General features: G+C 47.2%; 1 protein-coding gene across 1 annotated transcript; it reads right to left on the bottom strand.

Annotated features, from left to right (window-relative positions):
• Nucleotides 1–2,712: 2,712 nt before the first annotated feature.
• On the bottom strand, nucleotides 2,713–15,121 carry Dbp21E2 (putative ATP-dependent RNA helicase Dbp21E2). Its single transcript, XM_077665659.1, has 7 exons — nucleotides 15,000–15,121; nucleotides 14,379–14,759; nucleotides 11,864–12,133; nucleotides 8,668–8,793; nucleotides 7,756–8,076; nucleotides 5,106–5,351; nucleotides 2,713–2,999 (listed from the first exon to the last, which is right to left on the bottom strand). The coding sequence occupies exons 1-7, from the start codon at nucleotides 15,060–15,062 to the stop codon at nucleotides 2,961–2,963; spliced, it is 1,446 nt and encodes a 481-aa protein (XP_077521785.1). The 5' UTR covers nucleotides 15,063–15,121; the 3' UTR covers nucleotides 2,713–2,960.
• Nucleotides 15,122–18,072: the final 2,951 nt, after the last annotated feature.

Here is an 18,072-nt window from a genome sequence, read left to right on the forward strand (position 1 = left end):
TTTCATAGAGTACGAAGCTGGCCGCCCAAAGCACAGAATTTCTGTGGAAGCGTTTGAGTGAACATTATTGCGGAAATATGTCTTCCTAAACAGTATCCGTGGTCCATTCTTTTTATTCCCGCATTGACCGCGTCTTCTCGTTGACGCCTCTCCCTTGGGGGACCCTTCATCCAGCGGGCGGGCCCTTAATCTTGTTGCTGCTGTCGGAGATGCTTGCTTCGAGCGGGGGGGGGGGGGGGGGGGGGGGGAGGCTTCCATGAGTTCCGGGAAGCGCGCGGCCGTTGCGCCGAGTTCACAGTGCACTCCCTGTGGGACGCTCGCGCATGCACACGAACACTCGTTCCCCCCCCCCCCCTCCCCCCCGCACGGAGCAGAGTTGCCGACTGTTTTCCCCGCGCCACTTACAACACTATTCGCGGAGCGGAGATCACGATCCCGCTGACGTATTTTGTTCCAATTCCTGTTGGCTTATGAGCAGGAGGGGGACAGCCGCTCCATCTTGAGCACAATCTGTTTTGTTATGCGACTGAGGGGGTATTGTGAAGCCCCCACTGAAAGGAGCATGGGACCAGCCGCTCCCATCTTGAGTGCAGGCTACTTTGTTATCCGACTGCCTTCACGAGAAGCGGCTTTCCCGCAGACGTTGGAACAAAATGGCGGAGTTTCGCGCAACTCTGCTCCCCGCGGAACACTACTCCCCGGTTGCGAGTCCGTCGTTGACGTAAGCCTGCTCCCTCGCTCATTATGACAGCACTCTAAAATGTGAGCATTAAATATAAACACCTGTCCAAAAGTCAAAACCAGACAAACCTTGCGTATATTTATATATAAGATGTTTTCAAACATTTTTACCTGCATAGATTTTTGCTTTTACTTTTTGACGGATGGCACTGCGATTGCAGGTTCTCGAAGACCACGCCTTTGGGCTCCAAAGGTGTCGAACAGGTGCCTTCACCTCCAAGGCCCTTAGCGGCAAAAATGCAACATTTTTGACATGCAGCTGCATTCCTTGCGCGTTTGAACATAAGGACCTGATTCTCACAGGCCCTTGCAGCGGCTATGTGATAGGGGCACGAAAATACTGGTTTCGATTCCCCGCACCGCTGGAAAAAAAATTTATTAAAGCGAAAGCTTTACTAACCTAGCCGCACTGATTTCGCTATGTGTGCAAGAATGACCCTGAACAGGAGAAGTGGGGCTGCGTAAGTAATTACGTGACTCACAGCAGCCGCAATCACACTCTCCGCTGTTGCTGCGGCCGCTGCGCTCTACCTATCCAGTGTTTCGATATAGATGAAGCAAGTCAGCCGGAGCTGACACCCTCGAGAGAGGCTACTCGCAGACCTCGCTGACGTCTGGCCAAGTCTGATCATCTTGTCAATATCGCCAACCGTGTGAGAGATTTACCAATTGACAGAGAGTGTAAACACGCTAAACGGGCAGCCGAAACCGATGAAGAGCAGGAGCTTCGCCTGGTTCGTGCTAACCACAGCTAAACCGAGGCTTAACCAGGTGATACCAAAGCTTTCACTTGCCTAACCAGGGTTAGCTGAGCTAAACCACAGCGATTTTTTAATTTTTTTTATACCATGGGATCCGGGATTTTTCGTGGCCACTTTTGCAGTAAATGACGCCGCATTTCGTTGCCGATGAGCCATATAAAGCTTTCAAACTGAAGGAAAGAAAGAGGTGCCTCAGTGAAGGTCTTCAGAATAATTTCGACCACCTGGGGATCTTTAACCACTATGCCTAGTGACCTACATGCAGGACACCGCTTTTTTGCGCATCAGCTCTAAATATCTATCGTAATATCGGATTTAACATGAAAACGAAGGGCTCTATATAGTGACGTGGCAGAAGGCACCGACATTTTTGAACGCTGTATTACTTAGAGTGACCGCAATACAATGCAAATGAAAGAGCTATTGAACAAAATCTGGTGCGGGCATATTCAAATAACACTGGCAAAAACAAACTGCTTCCAGTAAACCGATACATGATAATCAGGACACATTAATGACACGATTTTATTACAAAATAGTTTCCAAACAACATATGGCAATTAAAAACTGAGGCGCGAACACTTCATATCGATATACACTGCATCTTGCATTTATGCCTGGCCCACCCTAGGCCTCCTCCTAGGAACTCTGCATGCAGGCAGCTAGGAATTTTACAATGCTTGGAGAGCAATTCCTTTCGGTGCTGGTTCTTTTCTCGGCTGTATTTATGCGTGATGATGAATTTTACAGAGCAAGTTCTTTGTCCCTGTCACACTTACCAGATCATCTGCTCTGCTTACTCCCAACTATAATCAAGTGCAGTAAAATCTTACCATACCAAAGCAGCATCAGATGGGACAGCAGTGCATGCTATGGAGGCACAGTTATTTACTTGCATTACAAGTGGACTATAGCTGCATTAATTGCTTTACTGGTGTATATCTTCTTTTTGCATCCTGCAGTAAAAAATGCAGCAATAAAAAATTGGCTACATAACCATTCTTTGTATCAGAATGCTGGGGTCTGTACAGCAGCATTTCTTGCCCACAGAGCAGGGCTTCCATATTTCCTTGCCATGGCCCATCATGGTACAACTAATGCACTCGGGTCCTGTGGCGAAAGCTTTGCAAGCATTCAAATATTACTTCCAAAACTGTTCTGGTAATCGGGGAAAACCATGTTTTTCAGCTGGAAAAAGCAGCACTGCAGCGCATAAAAAAATTACAGCAGTTTATTAAAGAGTAATATTTACAGTTGTCTTTACTCTGGAGCTCATCAAACTGGTCGGGGTAGCCAATGCACTTTGACGACTAGTCTTGAAATACAGCTCCAGAGTTGTGTTGGTGGCTAATCCAGCTTCCTATGTTGACTGTCTGCATCCACCATGTGAGTCCCAGCTGTAAAATGAAATCATCGCTCCACAAAAGCACTGAAGACGCTTGCAGCAGGCATGGGGTGTCACCTGGAATCCACAGCCCGGGCCTCCCTAGCTGCCAGCTGCATCAATATAAGAACACGCCATTCACTTTCAGCATGCATCTCAGACCAAGTCACTTCAAGAGAGCCGAGCAGTGACATTCAAGTTTATTAACATTCAAAGGCAGCATGCAGCAAGCTGCAAATGTCTGATACTTGTACTACCTTGTATTTTCCCTCAATTACAAATTACAAAACACTATTTGGTTCTCTATGTTTTCACGAGTTTTCAATACATTTTTTAATTTTAAGTTGACCTAACCAGAACTTTATAATCATCACACAATGCTTCGAATGGGAGAAACTGACTCTTACATAAACAGTAAACAAGCTAAGTATGTATGCAGAAAGCACTCGGACAGACACGCAAGCATGAAATAGCTCTGGTTAAACTTGGAGTGAGGTGATAGCTACAGCTGGCCGAGTGGAGCTTGCTCAGTTGAATTGCAAAGTCAGTCTTTCGCTGCTCCGTTTCTCTGGGGGTTCCTTCTTCATCTTCGTCCCACTTGACACGGCGCATGCGCACAGCTGTTGCAGCTCGGTTTCGCCAGCGCGCCGCGCCGCTGGCAGCAGCAGTTGCTCCGCATCACGTGACCAGCCATGTGGCTGGTCACGTGATGCGTGGCTGGTCACGTGACCAACCACGTGACCAGCCAAGGAGCCGCACTGCCGGCAGCTGCTCCGCACCACGTGACCACGTGACGGCGCCGCTACGCTAAAGGCTCGAAATGCTACCGTACTGTAGCTATCGCTACAAAAAGGAGGGAAAACAATGCATTTCAGAAAATTTTTTCTGCAATGCTTCATGCAATAAATCATCAGGTAAGCTACTTCGGCATACTCATCAACATGATTGCTACATGACCTGCGATGCAGCCAAAGCAAAGGACTGCAACCTGAGAAGCAATCCTTGGACTGCTTCTAATTCAAGTGATACCACATGCTATTGATAGTGAGCATGCGCAGACAGTGGGATTTCGTCCCATAGTTTATTCAACATAAGGCAAAAGATTTAAATACACTAGTCTCATACCAGTACCATTTGGCGAGCACCCGTTCTATGCTTTCCATGGGAGTCACATCAAAGGCTTCACAATGAGGCCCCTTTGGACTCTTATTTTTGTTTGCTCACAACAATGCGATGCCTCTTAAGGGGAGCAATGGCTTCTATCACAAAGTGAGCTGCTGGAATGAATGGTGAATGATCTTTAATATGGCACTGCCTATGAACAAAGAAAACACATGTTCTCCTTCGTCCCATAGCAAAATGCTTGTTGAGGTGTGCCTGCCTTTCACTACATCTACATGTGTGGAGCTGACACATAGCAGTGAATTGGGGCGGGGGGGTAGGTGGGGTCAGAACAAGAGAGAGTAAAGGAAGAAAAGGTCTTGGTGGCCGTGCCACTTCATCTGACAGGCACTGAAATTAAAGAGGAGGTGCTAATTTGGCTCCCAAGGCACCTAACGGAGGCGTGCATGATTCACGACAGCTTGCAGTTCAATTCCGCAGCAAGTCCTGTCTCCCCAATTTTTTAAAATGCAAAAACTGTATTGAATGTTTCTCCGCCGAGCACTCTCTATGGCAGGGCTTCTTCACCTGGATTACCGTTCAGGTCACTCTTTTTGGGAGAACCGAGTACGAATCATGAACTGAGTTGACAACATTAAATAGAACTGTACCACTACAGCTACTTGTAACTTCACCATGCCACTATGATCACTAGAGCCCGATCACTACTACTTGTCAACAAAGAGTCCATACCAGCTTCTACCGCTGGTGTTTCAATACAGCTGGTGTAATAGCAGGTGGCAGGTGAACATGCATTAGACTGGGTGATAAAAAGAAATAAAAATAATATTGCCAGTGGGAACTCCCTCTAAACGCCATCAGACACAGTTCACAGGTGGAGGCTTCGTACAGACGCCGATTCCGGATGCCGCTTGCCAATTCTCGACAGTATTCGCCATCATGGCCCTCCTAATAATCTCTCATTAAAGAAACACATTGGATGAGACTGAGTAAAAAGCCAACCCACCCATAACTCTCAACATTTGTGTTCCAAAGAAAAAATTTTCCTTTCCTCTGATGGACAGCCTTCATCAAAGTGCGACCACGTCTGTGCTCACCTCAATGGTCTGTGCAAGGCGAGCATCGGCGGCAGAGGACACCAGGCTGATGACAGTAGGATGCGCAGCCCCCTGTAAGCGGCCCACTCGACCCGCGCGGTGCAGGTAGTCAGCAGGCCGCGAGGGCAGGTCAAAGTTGATCACCCGCACAGCGTGGGACGTGTCCAAGCCTCGGGAGCCCAAGTCTGTGCACACCAGCAGGTTTGTCTCCCCACTGGCAAAGCGGGCATAGTGCCGTCGCCGCTCCTGCAACGTTACAATCGTATGTGGCAGTGGAGTCCAAGCAATGTCACAGTGAAACCAAGGTCAGGCAGCAGACTTTGTCACTGCCCTCAGACACACCTCACTGCAATCCATTCTCTTCTAATTAGGAGCATGCTGAATAATAAATTTCGAACTATTTATGAGTATTTGCTATTCGATTCAATTCATATCAAACCTTTACGATTCCAAGTGTACAAACCTCCCGAGCGTTTACAAACTTGCCCCCAACTCGCGGCCAAACATACCGGCATATCCTAAGGGCACTCACTAGTCACAGCACCTCACACTCGTCACATCAGTTAAAGGAGCACAGAAGACGATTCTGAGCTTGTCTTTTTATAGCAGGAACTCGATCTACACGCTCCGAGCATTCTTAGAAGCTTTGAAATATTGTCCTGAGCAGCCGATTTTCCTTTTAAATCAGATTAAACATCCCAGCTTCCACCATCTTTTTGAAATTAACCTTCGAGAGTAGAAGTCGACCAACGCATGGAGCGCCTTTCAGCTAGTTGTGTGGCGGCCTCGCTTTCGCTTTTATTTTGTTTTTCAGGCTTCCGTGAATAGACAGTTTAGTCACAGACAACACAGCCACAAATTAGGCCCCCAGAAATAAAAATACACATGGACTCTTTGCTTTCGCAGATCACTCCACGTATTACTACGTATCACTCCGCCGATGGCAGACTGGCAAGCCGTCACGCGACTGGCTGAAAGGCACTCCACACTTTCGCTGACTCCTCCTACTCTCGGAGGAGTCAAGTTTAATTCGATATGATAGGTCTGGACAATAATTTGAAGTTTCTAAGAATGCTTGGAGCATGCAGGTCAAGCTCCCGCAGTAAAAAGGGGAGCTCAGAATCCTCTTTAGTGCACCCTTAACTTAAATTTTCTTTATAAAATCTACTGTCAGCGTGGTAAGTGGTCATCGAAGCCGCACTTGCGGATAGCAAAATAGCGTGCAGTGCCGTGTTGGCACATTACTGCACTGTACCACGAAGCACTATGACTGACCACGAACACTGCAGTGAAGAAAATGGACAGACGACAGAGGTGTTGTCATCTTCAAACACTACACCGAGACGAGGCACAACTGAAAACGCAGTTTCTGAGAGAAGTATTTCCAGACGATTTCCAGACGGCTGTTTTTCCAGAGGATCTAGAACTCCTGAATTTAAACTCTTCATGAAGCCAGTAATTAAAATTTGCCTAATTGGTCTTTACACCAGAACAAAAAAAATATTGCAGACTAGGCCACACTACCCTCAACAGCCTCAGTTGGTGTCATTAGGCATGACTTTTGTGACTCGTACAACCGGAACACACTGCTGCTGTGCAGGCAGTGCAGTTGGACACACAACTGGTGCTGGTTGAGCCTTTTTTGTAAAGTTTGACTACCTTTAGCTGGAACGCCTGGTATAAATATAAAAAAAACTTAAATTTGGCAGCAACACTTAAGACTGGTTAAGTGAGAGAATGCGAAACCCTTATATGTAGAACTGCACAAGGTAGATGACCAGGTTAGAGTTCCGCATGCTTTCGACATTGCCGCGCCCAGCGACTGCGAAGCAAGCGCGAGGCCCACTTATAGCTTGATTGTACTGTGTCGCCATCTGGAGCCTCGGTGCACAGTACTCTGCGCTTGTTGACGTCGAATGCTGATGCAGGCACTGACAAGCGTCAGATGCTGGTGGATGAAAATCTTGATCCACATGTCCAGGCAATGTATGGTGGTCAGGTGCATGTGCGTTGACCATGATGACGCAGCACCAAAATGAAATTTGGTCCCGCGTCAAAGGATGTCCTCATATCCTCCGAATTTCATGCCGCAGAAGGTGGCAGGCCTCTTGTGCTAATGCTACATATGCAAGGCTTTCACGTTAAAAGCGCAGGGTGACAGGCTCATTTGTGCCGGCCAAACTAACAGTCCCTGTTTTCGTCACCGGAGCTGGACCAGAAACTGCATCACAGCACGGCCTCTCAAAGATTGACATGTGCATGGCCGTCCTCGCTTAGGGAGGGATTCCAGTGCCCATGTGAATACTGCTTCACTAGGCATCCACACAGTGGCTTCAGTGGGGTAGGGCACCTGGTGCGGTGGCCTGACATGTAACCCCCTTACTACCCCGCCCCATACTCCTCCATCTTCATGCCCAGCCTCACCGTCTGTACCATACAACAGATAATTCGGTGAAATATCACCCGAAAATCTGTGCCACCTCTCAGCACAGCACCCGGTGCAATTCACATACCCCCCAGTGACACCTCTGCATCCATGCTGCATCCATGATGCGAGGAATAAAAAAACAAACCACAGCACCTTAAATACCAAAAAAAAAATAATATTAACTGACTTTGTGATGCTCAATGACTAGTGTGAGCATCTCACCTCAGAAGGCAGCTCGCCGTGAAGGAGGGCCGCGTCCCGCTCGTTTTCACGCAGCACGTGCCCCAGCCAATTGCAGCACGAGGTCGAGTTGACAAACACTAGCTGCGGCCCACGATGCTGCAGCAACTCCATCAGTTTCGCTGCCTTGGCAGCCGACCGCACCCGCATGAAGCGGTGCTCCACGTGGGGCAGCAACCGGTGCAGCTGCGTGCTGGTCACGTGCACCAGAGAGTCCTCACTCCCACCCAGCAGCTCTGACAGCACCTCCTCGTCGGGCCGCACCGCACCGACCAGCACCAGCTGCGTGTCTGGCCGCACTGCCTGCACAGCAGCAATGTGCTCCGGTTGTACGAGACGCCACAGTCACGTCCAAGCATAGTGGAACCAGCCAGCAAAAAAGCACATGCACCAGAGAAAGCTGGACACAGCACAATGCTGGCCTCTCCAGCACTGCCCAGTGTCCTTCTTTCTCTGGTGCTTAAGTTTTTTAACTCGTTCCGCAATAATGAGCAATGCCCACTAGCCAACATGGCTGCTCTGCTATAGCCAGGTCCAGAATTTGGGCATTTCTCGTCACCAGTTTGCAAAGACTAGAGGAACGAGGCATCACCTGCAGTGTTGCGAACAATTGACTTACTGGCCAATTTGCTGATGGCTGACAAGCATATTTTTGGTCTCCTTTTACAGTACCCGTGAATTCCTCAGCAATGAAGGCACCCTTTTTTTTCGCCAGACAAATGTCAGCAGTCAGTCAGCAGAGTCAAGAAAAGCCAATCAGATTTCAGTAAGAACAGAACGTAGTGTCATTGTCCTCAGTGGAGTCCCTTTAAAGATGAACATTCCTTAACCTGCTTGGTTAACTAAGCTTCTATGGAGAAACTCAACATGCCTGCAAAGCTAGAATAACTTTACCTCCACAATCCGAAAGACACGGCGTTGGAAGCTCTCGTCGAGCAGCGTGTCCACCTCATCCAGCACCACTCGACCCACGGCCTGTAGGTCTATGCTCCCGCTGCTCAGCACACCCGGTGTGGACACCTGCACACACCACCCAACATTGCAGTCGATGCCGATTGTCCCAGGCACCCTAGTTCCCCGAATTCTGATATGCGAATGCAAAAGTATTCACTACTCCATATAAAGGACACTGTGGAGTGCGGATTATTACAGCCACGTGCATGCTGCCAGAAAGGAACAAAATGGAAATATCCTGATGAGAACAGTTCCAATCAGGCCCAGAAGAACTGCAGTGATCCTTTACATGCATGACATTTCCCATGACCTCCTGAAAACCGCCTGTAAATACTACAATATACTGACATTTTCTGAGCTCATAAAAAACTGTTTACGCTACCTGATACGGTTGAGCAATAGGAACAAGGTTTGAGAAAAGAAAAAAGGTAGACGGCTGTGGCATAAAACATTTTCGGCATTTTGTTCACTGTAATCAGGGGACCATGAATCCCAGTATATCTCGTTCTTTATGGACGACAGTATGCCAATCGAAGCTCTCGAACCTACCTTTATTTACGATTACGTAAGCACAATAGTTTGTTAAACAAAATACTGTTTTAATTTTTCCTTGCCTGAAAAAGTGTGCAACTGCATTCCCCCGTTTGATAATACTGATGTCTTGTTGTGACACAAGCAGCAGTGTATCAGAGAAATCATGGAAGCCATTTCTGCTCCCATCAATCTGTAAGAAGCAGAAATGGCCTACCTTCAAACATCTTGGCTATCTTAAAAGTTGTAAAGAGACCTTTCGTAGTTGGTAGTTTCTGTGTGGAAAGTGCATGCGCAGGTGCGAGCCTTCTCGTCGATACTTGCTTGCATCAGGACAGGGGCCGTATTCCGAGTTTGTGTCATAATCAAAAGCGTCATAATCTGCCATAGCGGCCGCGCCTGATTGGTCAAAACGCCAGAAGCGGATGTCGGTTCAGCTGCGCCTGTGAGCGGCAAAAGTATGTCACCGCGTTGCGGTTGCCGCAGGGAAACGTCAAGCGGGGTTCTGCTCTCTTCCAACAAATGGAACGCGACCAATGCAAGAGAAGAAACATTCAGCCACAAGTTTAGTTGTGCATCGGATTCCACTGTAAAGAGGTGATATGAAAGCTGCTTTATTTGCCCAATGGACTTCGACAAATAGAAACAATAGTTCAGATACTCTTTTCTTCATTGTAAAAGCGGGAGGTGTACTTAGAGGAGAAAATATTGTACGTAATACGCATGCCTTTTCAGTGGCAGAAGGCGGCCGCTACAGCCGTTGATCGCCTATGGTAAATAAAAGGCAGCTAGCTTGTTCGCACAACACAGCGTTTTACATTTATCTTGAGGGTAAAAGATAACGGAGAGAAAAATTTGTGGCATGCACTCACTCGCTGCACAATGCGCGCTCCGTGCCGTGCTGAACCAAGGTGCCGTGACAAACTGCCGCCTGCAACATTGCTGAACGTAAGTTGACGCTGCTATCGAGCAGTTGTGCAGATGGTCATTTACACTTTTCATTTCTTTTATGCAGGCACTGCAAGAACCTCGAGATGCCACTGATAGGCTTTTAATTTTTCGGCTGCAAATAAATAAAAGGGAGGAGCTAAAAAAATCTTCTTGCTGTGTTTCTCTTCATAGATGCATTGGGAGACTTTGCAGACGAAGGTTTCATAAGTTCGTCATGGTACTAAGTGCAGGCATGCCCACACTGACGCCTGAAAACTAACTTGCAACTAACTTGTCGCGAGCTCAAGGCAGAGACACACCACCGTGGCTATCGATAACTGTAAGGGACGCTGAAAAACCACCTCTGGCATGTCAAACGCGTCGGTGTAGCAGCGCGTCACTGGCGACTCACCATCCATGCACATGAGCGGTTGTCACGTTGGCAGATATTACAGACGATCGTGATGCAGGACGCTTCAAAAGCTAACAGAGAGTTTTATAATAGGAAATGCACATTTGCACGCTGTAAACTAAGTATTTTGTGCCTCATTATGCTTTATGTTACATCATTCAACATACACAGACGAGATAACTCCAGTGACAGTGCCGCCATCCGGTTTGAATGAAGAGAACAATTTCTACAACAAACCGGTGCTCGTTAGGCCTAGAAGCTACCGAATCGTCCAGCGAAATAAAAAACAGGCCAAATTTATCGTCCGTCCAATGTTATAGGCAAGATAAGACGAAGCAAAAGTCCCGTACCCAGTTTATAGCCAGTTCACGCACCAAAAAACACAGTAACACCGACGAGTTCACTTCGAAGCGAGAGGCTCCGTTTCAGAGCGCCGCCATGTTGGCTGTCCTTGAGCATCTGCTGCTAGAGGAGCGTACGCTATGTGTCTGACGTGACCATCTGATTTCTTCGATCCCTTTCACTGCATCCGAACCACCACATCCGCTTCCGGCGATTCGACCAATCAGGTGTGGCCGCTGCGGCAGATTATGACGCTTTTTATTATGACACAAACTCGGAATACGGACCCAGGTTTACTCAATCTTTTTCAGCTTTGGAGAATCCAATGGTTTTAAAAACTTGCTGAAGAACCCAGCGTATCCCGACTTCCCTTTCTGTCTGCCTAAGATGGATGCAAAAAATATTATGCAGAAGAACAGCCCCTCAGAAAAATGGCCAAATTCATTAATAATAATATTGATTATCTGTACAATGAGGCAGCTTGCTGTAAGTAGATGTACAGTGTGATTAGTTCCAAAACAAAGCAGGAAAAATAAAAACGGGGTTGAGGCACGCATGTATTCAGGTGTTCAGGGAATCCCAAAAGCACTCCAAGAAAACCAAGGGTTCTGCAGAAATAAGGTATGAGAACCCCTGTATTACAATACTTCAGTCAGCAGTTACTGCTCTTCTTTTTTTGTTTGTATTTGCTGCATCCCATTGTTCTCTGCTGCATTTGAGCATGAACACTGATTGACTCACCCAGCTTTCCACTCTGTTTCAGTTTGATGCTTATTATTCCCACTGCAACAAACTACCAATACAACACATCAATAAAGCCAAATAAATCCTGCACTGAACGCTTCTCCTGACCCTTACACAAGAACTACGCCCTCAACTGCCTTCTCAAGACGCACTTTACATCAATCAGAGACGACCCACCAGCATCTGTGCCTGGCCCACATCTGCAGGCGGCCTGCGACCAGCAAGCAGGCGAGCTTTTAGGCCGCAGGCAGCGGCCAGAGTGTCTGCCACCTTGGCGAGCTGCGCAGCCAGTTCCCGGCCAGGAGCCACAACTAGCGCCCGAGGCAAGCCCTGCAGCAGATTCTGCAGCAGAGGCAGCAGGTAGGCCAGAGTCTTGCCACTGCCGGCCTCAGCCAGCAACAGCACGGGACGCACCGTCTCTCGCACCAGCACGTCCAGGCACTCGCGCTGCACACACAACAGCACGCAGTTTGCAATGAGGCTATGTTGAACTGTATATCGTCGGACAAAGTGGTTTCTATGAATTGGTGCGTACACTGCAGCCTAAAGCAGTGTACGGTCAGTCCACCTGTGCAAGCAGACATCACTGCCTGCCTACTGAAACTCAGATTGTGTCCCACTAACATGCGCGCTTTCAAAGCAGCAGTTCTGGGCAGCTCGAAACACCAAATATAGTGGCAGCACAGTGGTGACGATGGCTGCTGCAGCTGTGCGAAAGGATGCGTGCATTAAATTGTTGGATGCTTGGCTTCCGTCAATTGTTGCACATGCCCCTGAAGTGTTGCCTCTTACATAACGTTGGCATATCCACTGCTTCCGTATTTTATTGTGCGTCAATATTTATGTGTAGGACCCCTCAGCTACGGTTGGCCTGAATCAGTTCTTTATATTAAAATCCTAATAATATTTCTTTCAAAATTCTCCCGAGTTCTCGACCTCCCCCCATGCGTTATATTCGTGCAAGTAAGGTAAACTAGTCACTTCTCAATTGCACTGTTCTTTCTACCACTCTCCATAACAACATCATCAAAAAAGAAAATGCAGCTGCTAACATGCAATTTCAAAAAAAAGTGTTTCAGTCCACGATTTTTTGTGGAACTACTGGAAACTAGGGCCCGTACTCATAAGTTGTAGCATAAGCACGTTTTGCATGGCTATGGAGCTCAGGAAATTGTCACTAGTATGGAGTGTCGTGAATGGAGCAAGGAAGTGAAGTGCTTTTCCACTTCTCTTCTTTCTAATGCATTTAGGGGAATCCCCCAAGGTGAAGTAAATTTGTACTTGGGGAGTAATCACTCATTAGCATCCATACAGCTACCAAGAGAAGCTATACACTTTCACAGAAAATTCACAGTTAAGAAACATGAACTTCATGGCTGCCTCAGGCAGACAGCAGATAGTAGACAAAGTTCAATGCTATGCAGCTGAAATGGTTGCACCATGGCATCATAACCTCACCAATTTTTCTCCAATTACAAAGTTTCTGTGAAAGCTATCAGCTTTCCTCTGTAGACGTACGACTGCACTTGGGCAGATGCCAATGAGTGGAGTAATAACTTATAACTTCTTTTTCTACATGCCACGCCAAGCACAGGCCACCGGTGGGATGATACTAAGCAATACACTGAAGGCACCTCACAATAGAGCTATGCAGATAGACACTCAAACATTTTGAACTATATACTGTACTTGAACTTAAAATACCTACTGGTGAGCCACCGCAGCAGCTCAGAGGTTATGGAGCTTGGCTGCTGACCCCAAAGATGCGGGTTCGATCCCGGCCGCGGTGGTCATATTTCAATGCGGGCGAAATTCTAATGGCCCGTGTACTGCGCGATGTCAGTGCACGATAAAAAGAATGCCAGATGGTCAACATTTCTGAAGCCCTTCACTACGGCATCGCTTTGGGATGTTAAAACCCCGTAAACCAGAACAGGAAACCGAAATATCTAATGGGGCTGTTCAATGGCATCAAGTATTTTAAGCATGTTTTCAAAGAGTACACAGATGAAAAACCTTTATTCATAAAGAAACACCTAAGCCCCACATTCAGAAAATAAGATGCCTGAGTGATATTTGGTGCATCCTCCTAAACTAACTTCGTGGCTGCCGCAGACAGACGACAGATAATCGATGAAGTTCAATGTTATGCAGCTCAAATGGTTGCACAATAAAATCACAACCTCACCAGACTTCATGAGGCCAAACCTATCTGGTTTATGCGAAGGCTTTTGTGCACTGGGAAAATGCTCAGTACTTCTTCCCACTAGTAAATGACAGTCCCCTTCTGGGGTGCTGAATTGCTCAGACAAGATGTTTACCCCAGGAATCAACAACTAAATGAGCAAACCAATGCTGTAGCAGCCAACTGCATCGAACCTGTCTATGTGCCCTGTGCTGCTCGCCTCTGCCAGTCCCTTCCCACTACCCTGTGGAAGCTGCCTTCATCACTGCTCAAATTACAACAGCACATTGACTGGGTCTCTACACTGGCTCCCTCTCCATGCCACACTTGACATATATTCCTTGCATGTTGTGTCTATTTTTTCCTTTCTACACCTCAGACGTTATCTAAATGCTTATTTTTCCTGTCTAGAACCACAGAAGTCCTCGGCTTCCTTCGCAGCAGATGAAAGCACGGAAATAAACTGCAACATAGACACAGACTGTTTCACTAGCGTCTCGGAGATACCTGCACGGGGCTTGGACGGGTGATGCCCTGGTCCTCTAGCGCGGCCACAAGGCGCGGGTCCAACCATTTCGGGAACGGGTCCGCCTCCAAAGGTGGCGCCACGTTCGCCAGCCGGTGCACCGTGAAGTGGTCGCCGTGGCTGCGCGAGCGAGCCCAGCCGGCCGAGGCGAGTGGCTGGCCGACCGTGGTCTGGCCCCAGTTCCAGTTCCGCTCCGGCCGCCGACAGCTCACCACGGGCCTCCCCACACTGCCCAGCCGGCTCAGGCGCTGCACCTCGGCCAGGTCCTTCTCGATCAGTTTTGCCCGCAGCTTGCGGAGCTTGTGCTGCAGGTACACTGGTGTGCGCAGTACCTCTCCATCCTCGCCGGAAGGAATCTTCTGCTGCAGAGTTGCAATTCGTGGGAGAGTTCTAACAAATTATCGTGACAGACACCAACACGACATCGGCACACACGACGGGTCTTCAGGCGTTGCTAACGCGACGCGATGCAGCGAGTACGTACAAACAAGAGAGAATCAGTGCTCCCTTCCCCTTCAGCTCATGGTCATTTACGACTACAACTTCAGCACAGGTACGCAAGCTAGCATTTTTTTTTTCGTTATATACCTCGATTCACTCACCTGTCTTGAAAGCAGGCCGTCAAATGAGCGCCTACTGCGAAGCGACGCGGCCCTCAGCGACATGCTTGCAGCAGAAATCTGCGGGCGGATGCGGATACGACTGCGTCTGGCTAGAGTGCGGGTAATATCCAGCCATTTGTTCTTGCGGGCGAGCTTAATAATCGTAGCCAAGGTACTATATCATACCAGCTCTATGCAATTTCATACACTTGTAATACATAACAATTAATAAATAAGTCTGGAAATGTAGTAGAGTGGCCGGGATAGCAGGAGCTTGTAAGTGGCGCTTTGATCGCCACTTTTGCGTCATCGCACGCGGCTAGCGCGGCTGCATGACCATTTTCGTCTGCTAAACAAATGCGCTATATGCGAACAACGAAGTAAACAAGGAGATAGATGGACAGAGATTCGCTGAATAATTTGCTGATCACTATTTGCAGTCTGCCTCATGATTACAACTGCGTCCGTGGGACAGCAGTCGAAGCTTTCGTTATGAACAAATACTTGCTGTGTCAATTTCTCAACTTGACTGAAATTCCTGAAAATTTAAATTATTCCTTTCTTTGTAATCTTTCTACCTGTATTTAGTGTGCTGCAGCGTTAAAGGCAGCAAATGTTGGCGCTCTTGTCCTAGTCTGTTTCTTCATCCGTCCGTTCGTATCTTTTCAACTCATCCTAGCTGTTTCGGGCGGGATACCAGTTTAGAAACGTGCATTCTTTAGTACTTAAGAGCGCTTGTAGTCTGGCCAAATGGCTTCAATTAATAAATATTTCCCCATCCTAACAATCGCTGAAATTGTTTAGATGATAAGCGAAGCTACCACGAGATATGTTTAAGTGTTATGCATTAATGCGTTGTCTGGAACAACTAGATTTCACGTACGCGCGGTTGCATGAGGCACGAATATTCTTGGAATTAAGCACACGTACACTTGTTCCTGAAGTAGTATGTACGCGCTAATACCTGTGGATCGTGTTTAACTTCTCATGCCTCTGAAAGGTATGTCGATCGATCGGGCCCGTCAGGCAGCGGCGATTAATCCTGTAAATGCGCAATTAACCGATCTGACCGTTCGAGCGCTACACTGGTGTGGACGTCTGTGCATGTGAACGACGTAAATGATTCAGCCTTCGTTTGCCGACAGCATATACATATATAACGACGAAAATAGTTATTTGTCGGGCTAAACGTACGTACGTGCTTGCAACGGAAAATATGCACCACTGAAGCTGCGACATACGCCAAAATGGCGCTGTGGCGCAAGCCTAAATTCAAGCGCAACGCATATACGTTACAAAATACACATTTTGCTTCTTATACGAAGAAAATGTATCTTTTCGTCGTTTCCTTCTAGAGAAGCGTGCATATATATGTTATTTTTGTTTTCTTCCAATCTTCAAAGCGCTTAATACGCCTCACACATATATATATATATATATATATATATATATATATATATATATATATATATATATATATATATATATATATATATATATATATATATATATATATATATATATATATATATATATATATATATATATATATATATATATATCCTTGAAATAAGCAAACAAGTTGTTAAGCCGCGGCCGGCAATGAATTCGCTTTCTTCTGCTGGAAGGACATGTTTTCTCTCGCAGTCGTAAGCATATATTGCGAGGTAAACCAAATAATTGGTACTTCTTGAATTTCATTTATTGGATGCGGCATATATGAAATTGCGTGCGCTGCTTGTCGAAAGTAATTGTACTCGTTTCGCAATTAACACATATTCCCCTTCCAAACGTCGTTCGAGAGCTGTCAATGAAACATGGCAGTTTTCTTCGTATTATTGGCTTATATTTAGCACAAAATTAAGTTCCTCTGGCCTCGGCAGCGTTTCAACGGGCGTCCGTGCAGTTCGCAGGTCTAGACGCGGGGACGTCACTTCGTTCCAAAGCAAGCTCCAGCTACCGCGGTCACAAGAATGGGTATACCCGAACGCAGTGGACTGCATACAGGACGCGTTTATGCAATTTTTTTCGGGCGAACGTAGCCGAAACTCAACACTTAATTAAGAAATCTTCGTTTCATAGCACCAACGCAGGTTACCCTTCGTATTAAAGGCTGTCCGGATTGCGACTATAATATAATTTTCGAACCACGGTATCACCATCACTGGCTAATTTTTGGGGGCCCGTCGGGCGGACTCGAAGCACGAGCCTTGTCTGCGTTCAAGGTGCCGAGGTCGTTTTTGTATCAGTGTTCTTACAGCGCCGCGCCTCCTTTCCTTTAAAAAAAACCAGCGTCGTCGGTGTTACGACGCGTGTTTGCGGCCACAAGCGGTGAATTATGGCGGCGAAGTTAAAATTGGACGCTGAAAACTTGGGCCGGAGTGGAAATAAAACAGCGTAGTTTTCAAGCACTTGCAGTTAGTAAAAAGATGGCAGACTGCCTCGAGCAGTGCCAGCACATGGAAGCGCAGGTTTGTACGTAGCTACCCTCCCCACTTTAGAAACCTACAGGAGAAAGTGCCGATTGTACACCCAGGGCCACCGAAAAGCGGCAATTTGGAACAGGCAGCGCTCAACCGTGCGGACCGCGAGGGGCAGCGGGAACGCCGACGACTGTGTACGGTCGACATCATCAGAGCAGATCGGCTGAGTGAGAGCGATCGATGTTCAGATGTGTCAGAGACACACGCTTCCATCCCCGCCTCCCTGCGCTGCCGCTTATATAAGTGGCATGAAGGAGGCACGGAAGAGAGCTAGTGGCTTGCAAACTCTAATAAGTCATTGCACATTGGAGTGCTCTACAAGCAAAATGTACTAACACTTTCTTGCGAAGGTTGAATACAAATACATACACATTGTTGAATTTGTATCATTTACATGGTTAGTTAACAAAAATGACCTTATATTACAGCGTGTTAAAAGCTTAGTTCGCCAACTTCCCGCGCAACTCATACCCGCATTTTTTTGCATTCAGGCATCGCACAGCACGTTCGTAGTAGTGCGCAGATTGACCGCTAAAGTACTCCCTGCGCTGTATAAAGTCCTGCCTGTTTTTGTTTGGGGCGAACGTTGT

This window comes from Amblyomma americanum, chromosome 5 (assembly GCF_052857255.1).
Source record: "Amblyomma americanum isolate KBUSLIRL-KWMA chromosome 5, ASM5285725v1, whole genome shotgun sequence".
Classification (NCBI taxonomy): Eukaryota; Metazoa; Arthropoda; class Arachnida; order Ixodida; family Ixodidae; genus Amblyomma; species Amblyomma americanum.